Source organism: Grampus griseus (genome assembly GCF_964374135.1).
Source record: "Grampus griseus genome assembly, chromosome: 10".
Classification (NCBI taxonomy): Eukaryota; Metazoa; Chordata; class Mammalia; order Artiodactyla; family Delphinidae; genus Grampus; species Grampus griseus.
The window spans coordinates 58,388,482-58,396,561 of NC_139004.1; the positions used below are offsets into that span (position 1 = coordinate 58,388,482).

Below are 8,080 nucleotides of genomic sequence, written 5' to 3' on the forward strand. Positions count from 1 at the left end.
AAGAGTCCTCCCCAGTGGCACAGAATAGCCAACACCAAGCAAGTAATTTAAGTACAATTTAGGAAGATTCTATTTTCTGCTTTAAAAAATTTGGGACTGGGCTTCCCTGGTGGCACAGTGGTTGAGAGTCCGCCTGCCGATGCAGGGGACACGGGTTCGTGCCCCGGTCCGGGAAGATCCCACACGCCGCAGAGCGCCTAGGCCCGTGAGCCATGGCCGCTGAGTCTGCACGTCCAGAGCCTGTGCTCCGCAACGGGAGAGGGCACAGCAGTGAGAGGCCCACGTACTGGAAAAAAAAAAAAAAAAAAAAAATTTGGGACTTCCCTGGTGGCGCGGTGGTTAACAATCCACCTGCCAATGCAGGGGACACGGGTTCGCGACCTGGCCCAGGAAGATCCCCCATGCCGCGGAGCAACTAAGCCTGTGCACCACAACTACTGAGCCTGTGCTCTAGAGCCTGCAAGCCACAACTACTGAGCCCGCGTGCCACAACTACTGAAGCCTGTGTACCTAGAGCCCGTGCTCCGCAACAAGAGAAGCCACCGCAGTGAGAAGCACGCACACTGCAATGAAGAGTAGCCCCTGCTCGCCGCAACTAGAGAAAGCCCGCACACAGCAACGAAGACCCAAAGCAGCCAAAAATAAATTTATTTTTTAAAAAAATTTATCCTTACCAAAGCTGCAATTTTAATGTACTTTTGCATATTACATTCTCTCCATTTGTTTCTGAAAAAGCATTTTTCTTCACAAGAGGATTAGCAAATGCTCACAGAATAGGGGAACAAAGGATAAAATCAAGCCTTGAAACTGTAGATCGAATATTCTCATTCTAAATGTCTTCTGTAGTACTCATAATGCTTTATACCAATAAAGAGAGAACTGTTTAACCTGTAGTTAAACAGTGAGAGGCCCGCGTACCACAAAAAAAAAAGAAAGAAAGAGTACCACAGGACATGGAGCCCAACAAATTACTCAACTTCTGCCAACAGGCATGTCTTTTTCTATAAAACAAAGATAATCACCACCTTGGACAGTTATTATGAAGTCAAAAGGCGATAATACATATTAGCAAGTTGTGAGTGGGATCAAAATCACCCCAGCATTTTTTCCCCCAACTTTTCACAAATGGCTTCCGTCTCAGGAGAGTCTTATATTTTAGAGGGGTTGTACACTTACCTCCTCATCTTAGTTTGATATCGGCACCCTCACCCCTTACTGGCCCAAGAAACGGCCCCTAAATGCCTGTACTGGATATAATAGGAAGGCCGCTGCCCCACATTATTTACACCTCTCAAAGGGACAAGGAGGCTGGAAGAGGTGTTCTCTCCCCTAAATCTGCCTTCAGGAGTTCACAGGAGGCATCTCAGAGAAATTAATTTTTTTGTTTGAGCTAAGACCTGAAATTGGCCACGGTGGGAAAGAGGCCTTAGTGTGATTGGGACAGCAATCCATGCAGAGCAGAGTGTAAGAGACAAGGTTAGACAGGTAGGTAAGGGCCAGATACCCAAAGGTCCTTGTATCCTATGCACATCAGTTGACAATCCTCACATCTGGCTAGCCCTTAACCATGCTTCAGGGCCCAGCGTAAAGGTCACCTTCCTGACCATAGCCTCTCCCTCCCCTCCCACACTCCTGTACACCAGCTCCCCACGCCCTCTTTCAGCACCAGGCCCTTTTCCATTATGGCCCTTATCACAATTGTGGTTATATAATTATTTGTGTGATTATGTGATTAATAATCTGTGTCCCCCACTAGACTACATGATAAATTCAGCCCGCGTAAGACGCACGTCTGTTTTATTCAGCTCTCCATCCCAGGGCCGCCAAGTCTAGCATCTGCCCAAAATATACAGGTATACTTTATTAAATGAACAAATGAAAGCTGGCACTAAGAAGCCAAGGAAGAATCCTGAGCAGGGGAACGGCAATCAGAGATGACAGTTAAACCACTCTGGCAGCAAAGTGAACATCAGATTGGAAGGGCAAGACTAGAGCTTGGACACAGGTGAGGAGACTAGTGAAAATGTCTCCAGATAAATGATTAAAGACTTAAAAATGAGGGCAGCCTGTACCTGGGCAGTGATGGCGAGGATGTAATGGAGGAGACACGTTTAGCAAGTAGAATCCAGGAACTCAGTGCACAGGGGGCAAAGCAAAGAGGGCAATCTAGAATGACTAGTGCAGAGTGGTAGCAGGTGGGGTCACTTACTGAGACAGGGAATTCAGGACAGGAACAAACACTTCTTGAGCATCTACTGCATGGCAGTGTAGAGTGGAAGATTCGCTTCTAGCTCTGGAATTCTATGAATGAAGAGCAATTTCAATCCAACTCATCTGGATAAAATGGGTATGGTTTCCACTAATGGGCAACAAACTAAAGTTCAGATTTTTAAAGTTACTTCGCCAGGACACTTCTTGGGTACACTGACTATGTGTGAAGCATTACACTGGTCTGGGGATACAGAAATCAAAGAAGGGGTCTCTGGCCCCAAGGAGCTGACAGTCTTCTGGATTTGAGAAAGGTAACTGCACGTCAACAACTGAGAAACCGAGGCCCACTGAGGCTACGATTTGACCAGTTACATGTCCTGTAACCTACATTTCTGGAGCACTGATTTCATAATCAACATCACATTTCAGGCCAACATGTAGCTGAGGGGTTATGTGTTTAGATAGTCAGACAGACACCCCTCCCCCCAATCTTGCTGTGAGCCTGGAGACACTCCAGAACTTAAAACATCATGGTGCATGGGCAGCCAATGCCCTCCAGCTCTGAAGTAACTGCTGTCGTCACACGGCAGCAGTCTGGGGAATAGGACACAACAAGGAAGGAGAGAGAAAAAGGCCTTCTTTGTCAGGAAAGAGCCTACCTGAGCAGAGGCCAAACGCTGGAGGTGCCAAAGCAGAATCTCAGGAGCCTCTGGAAGTAACAGCAGAGAAATAAACGTTCAGGAAAGATAGAGCAGGAATCCTCTTTAGTCAGGTTCCTCCCCTACCACCAGCAAGAAATGGTTTCCCACAGGATCTAAGGCCTCAACCCAAAGCAGATACACGGAAAAACAAGATAAGGAAATAATCCGCGGTGTGAATAATGCAGCTGCAGATCATCCGGAACAGACAACACACTTCCAGTGCTCGCCTGTGAGGCCATCAAGTCCGAGAGGCTGTACACCGGCTCTTCCCAAACGAAAACAAAATAAAACACGACCCCCTCCATCCCCAAAGGTACTGCCCCATTCCTCCCCCCTCCTTTCCATAGTCTTAAAAAAATCAAAAACAGCTGCACCCTGTCTCTACCTCCTCAACTCCCTTTCACCCACTTGGATCTAAGTTCTTCCTCCACCACCTGACCTTGTCTTTTCACCCTCCCTGAACCCTTGGAGCCCTTTCCCCTTTTCTCTGCCTGGGAACTCTACCCATCCTTCAAGACTGGTTCAACCATCACCTTCTCTGTGAAGCATTCCCAAGTCAGACTGTTCCTTGCCCAGGGGTCTTGCCTATGTCTCACCACAGCATTTGATCCTACTGTTATTGTTTACCTTGGTGTAAATATAATTTATAATAGCTTGGGACTTCCCTGGTGGCGCGGTGGTTAAGATTCCGCCTGCCAATGCAGGGGACACGGGTTCGAGCCCTGATCCGGGAAGATCCCACATGCCGCGGAGCAACTAAGCCCGTGCACCACAACTACTGAGTCTGCACTCTAGAGCCTGTGAGTCACAACTACTGAGCCCACGTGCCACAACTACTGAGCCCGCGTGCCACAACTACTGAAGCCTGCACGCCTAGAGCCCGTGCTCCGCAACAAGAGAAGCCACTGCAGTGAGAAGTCTGCGCACTGCAACAGAGTCTCCAATCACTGCAACGAAGACCCAACGCAGCCAAAAATAAATAAATAAGTAAATAAATAAAACAAAAAATACAATAGCCTGTAAAGGCAGGAACTAGTTTTTATTCACTTTTCTACTGCTATCCTCTAACCCAGGGCCCCAAAAGTAGACAAAGGCTCCATGAATAAATGATCATAGGTTAGTTTACCTTCAAAACTGCTACAAAGCACTCAACTTTTCCACCTAACTTGCTCTAAGAGCTGACCAGCACATACATGCACACTGGGAAGTATCCATATTCTAAATAATTAGTTTTCTTATAAAAGCATCTTAGCTAAAAATTCTACCTCTTGCTTGTTAGGCAAACAGCTGGCATGCAGTAAAATCAAGTCTTCAGAGCTCCTCACATCTATGTTTTTAATTCCTAAAATTCTGACCATGTGGAAAGCGTACTTGTACCCTTTTCTTCCTGGGCTGTGTAATGAGTTCTTAGGCTCAGACAAGCTGCTACAGGGGAGAAATCAAGCCTTATTTATACCAGTGCTTAGAACCTGGGCTGCTCAATATCTCCAAAATAAAGTTTTTTTTCTATTTGGTTTCACTTTCTATATGAAACATCCATAGTAAAGTTTAGACCAACAGTATTTCCTGCGCCCAGTAAAAATATCTGAAAGCCCTTCACTTTTAATAAGGACATTTGAAAGCCTTCATTTTAGGATTATGGGATTACATTTGACCCATAAAGTCTCAATCTATACTTCTGTTCTAGAATAATAAAAATTACATAACTTCTGAGTCCTTGTATGTTTTATACAAATGGATCTTACTGCAATAATACAGAAAAACTTACTAAAAATAGTAAAAAAATTAATACGGTGAGAGTAACTTTTCTGCACAAAAGAAAATAAAAACTGTGCAAACTTAAAAATAAAACGGTGTCAAAGTTCCCTACATGGAAAGCCTTAAAGATGGAGTATTAAGAAAAGTTAACACAGTGCACCTGACTTTCAATTACTATACTGCTTCAATAAGTGACCTTGGGAATGTCATTTCTCTCATTTCTAGTTCTGTAAAATGGGAATGTCACCTGTTTTCCTAATAGAGACAATTAGATAGTCAAAAGAATCAACATGATTTTTTTTAAAACTTGTCTAATTAGTATGCGTTAATCACCACTAGTACAGAACATTTCTCTCCAGGAATCCAATTCCAAGAGAAATATTTAAGCAGACGGTGAAGACAGATTTCCTTAAGGGAATGATTTTATAAATCTGGAGAGCCATATAACAAGATTATAAATTAACAAATTGATTACATAAGCCTTGACAACCCCAGACGTTTAAGTACACCGATATACATTCTGATAAATTAGGCTGATTTGGGACTAGCACCCCAACCCCATACAAGGAACCCAAACTGAGGCAACTGATGCTTGATAGGAATCAGGTGGAATCTGATCAGTATGCAGAACATTTGCAGTTCCATCACCTGCTAGCCATGCTTCACCTTTCACCATAAAACGTGAAACGCATTAAGTCAGCTTTACCACCTGCTCCTAAAACTGTGGAAATGTACTCAATTAAATGGGAGGGGAAAAAAGTAACTTGACAGTGTGAAAAATCCGATATCCTCAGACGTCTATAGGTTGAAGAACCCTACTGCTAAATCCCTCCTCTCCCCTCCAAATACTGGACTTGAACCGAATTCCCTATGAAGCGATTGAATTTTATCTGATGCAACTGTTGGAACAGCACAGCTCCAGGAACCACCCCCTGCCCGCCCCCCAGGATAAAAGGCTGTCACTTTCCTGGATCCCAAGTCCAAGTAAAAGGCAGGAAGGTTTCTGTAAAACGGTCCAGAAAGATATCAACAGGCGATGACTATGGAAAAGAACGAAGGTTTTCCAATCTGAAAAATTCTAGCTGTCCCTCGGGAACGGCACTGCTCCTCCTTCCTTACCCCGATGCCCTTTCTCTACAGACAACAATATCCCTATTCTATTTTACGGCTGCAGTTTTAGCAAGGAACCCCCCTGCTACGCCAGATTTCCAGATTCTTTTGAAAAAGGAAAACACCTTTGGTGAAGAATACACACCGCACAAGAAAACCTGGGAGCGGAGCCCAGCGGGCGCCGCACTCGGCCCGCTCCGGGGCGGGGCGCGGGGATGCGGGCGCCTCCCGAGGTGCCGCAATCCCGCCGCGGCCGCAAGGGCAGGGCCTCCGGGCGCCCGCGGCCAGCCGCCGCAGTACCGGCTCCCATCCGGGCCCCGCCGCCGCCAGGCCGCGCCGCCGCCGCGCGGGGTCGGGGCCGCAGCAGCCGGGTCCCCGCGTCCTCCCGGGCGCGCGACGCGGCCGGCGCGGGGAGCGCGGAGCGCGCAACTTACTTTCCGCCTGCGGCGGGAGCCCGGCTCCGGCGCCCGGCAACGGCGGAGGCGACGGCGGTGGAGGCCGGCCCCACCCCCGCCCACGGCCGCCGCGCCCGGCCGCGCTCCGCGCTCGCCCCTACCTCAGCCAGCAGGCGGGCGTCCGTCCGCAGCGGCCGCGGCGCCGACAACTCCCTCCCGGCCGCCGAATCCCCGCACCCAGCGCTAATCATAATACCGAACAGGCGGCCGTCCGCGGGGAGGGGGTGGGGACCGACTTGCGCCTGCGCGGGGCGCGCGTCACTGTGACGTGACGCCGGGGCGGGGGTGCGGGGAGGGAGGGACGGGGCGGGGCCGCGGGGAGGGAGGAACTGGGCGGGGCCGCGGGCAGGGAGGGACGGGGCGCACCTGCGGGCTCCGGCGCGCGGGCTGCTGGAGGGCATCCTGGCATCATCCCTACCCCAGCGAGTCTGGGCTGCGGCTGGCGGTAGGAAGCGGGCGAGGTGCCCGAACAGAAGGGATGATGAAGGAGGAAGCACTAGGGACATGGGACAATGGCCCAGAAAAGTAGCGCGAGCCGTCGGGGGAAATCGGAGGGAAGGGATCGCGTGCTCACCAGACCCCGGGTCCTGGGACGCGGGGCCGAGGGCGCCAGGCGCTTTAACCTTTTAAAGTTTCCCCCCATCTCCCGCCCAGGTTTAAGCAAGGAAAGGGAAAAAATTCAATATACATTCATGTATACACATACATATTCTTTACAGTTTCTTCTCTTTGGGAACCCAATTTGAAGGAATTTTGTTGCTTTTGTTGCCATTTTTAAAAAAGAGAAAAAGCCCAGCATCCGAATGCAGCGCTGGCTTTAAAGGTCAGCCGGAGACCCTTGCCTGGCCAGGCTGCCTCCTCTGGAAAAGCGTGGAAAGGCGAAAGGTCGTGGGAAGTATTAAAGCATGTGAAGTCAGGGATTCAGAACACTCCAGGCATTAACTGTGCACTGGATGGTTCAGCGGCATGGTCACCAGGTCGGTGGCTCCCGAAGGGAACTTAGCGCTCGCCGGAGAGGAGGGTTTGGGAGGGTGGGAGACAGGGGCAGGGGCTCACGTCTCCCACCCTTGGAAGCTTGGCGCGCAATGGAGATCAGCTCTCCGGGTTTTCTGGAAGGGAGTGACAAGCCAGATGCCAGATTTCTCCAACCTGCTTTCTCCCTTAATGATTCTCCCTGCTCCCCACCCCTCCCCCAAGGAAGGACCCCTAGCAAAGAAGGACACAATGTGGGGGGAGGCGGGAGCTGCTTAGATGCTCCAAGTTTGATTAAATTGACTGGACGGAGAAGAAAAATCTAGATGGCTTTAGCAAATGTCTCTGCTGACCTGCAAATGTGAGAAGACTTTTCTTTTCAGACTGTCTCCTTGGCATCTACTTTGCATGTCCGAAGACGACTGGGAAGCAAGAGTGGATTGTTGGGAGGTACAAACCCTCAGGGTAATAACAGAAGGTTAAAGGGGGATTCCTAGTTACCCTAAGGCTCTGGCAAGGGGTCATGGATCATTGGCTGGGGAAAGCCTGGGGCTGTAGGCCTCAGGTGGACCTCTGACCCTCAGGGCTGAGTCAAGGCCCCAACTCTGGGATAACACTGGCTTAGAAAGGTCATAAAAGAATAATCTCACTTTGACACTGACATTCTAACTCTAGCAGTATGTTAAGCAAGAGCTTCTAACTTGGTTTGTGGAATTCATTCCTTTGTTACTGGCAAACGGGAAGGCCTTGCACTTTTCTCCTTAGGGAGATATCACTATTCAGGGAACCCTGTAAACCAAGTAAAGGGAAAAAAATACCACGCTAATGGTCTCCCAAGGGAATTCCAGTGGTTGAGGACCTCCAAGCCAGGTC

General features: G+C 49.1%; 1 protein-coding gene across 1 annotated transcript in view; it reads right to left on the reverse strand.

Moving 5' to 3' along the window:
* The window catches only part of SNRK (SNF related kinase), a 63,105-nt gene extending 56,650 nt beyond the window's left edge, over window positions 1-6,455 (reverse strand). Inside the window, 2 exon segments of the mRNA XM_082664730.1 lie at window positions 2,871-2,920; window positions 6,337-6,455. Of these exon segments, the coding sequence (XP_082520856.1) occupies window positions 2,871-2,920; window positions 6,337-6,426 (140 nt within the window). The 5' untranslated portion in view covers window positions 6,427-6,455.
* Between the last annotated feature and the right edge of the window lie 1,625 nt (window positions 6,456-8,080).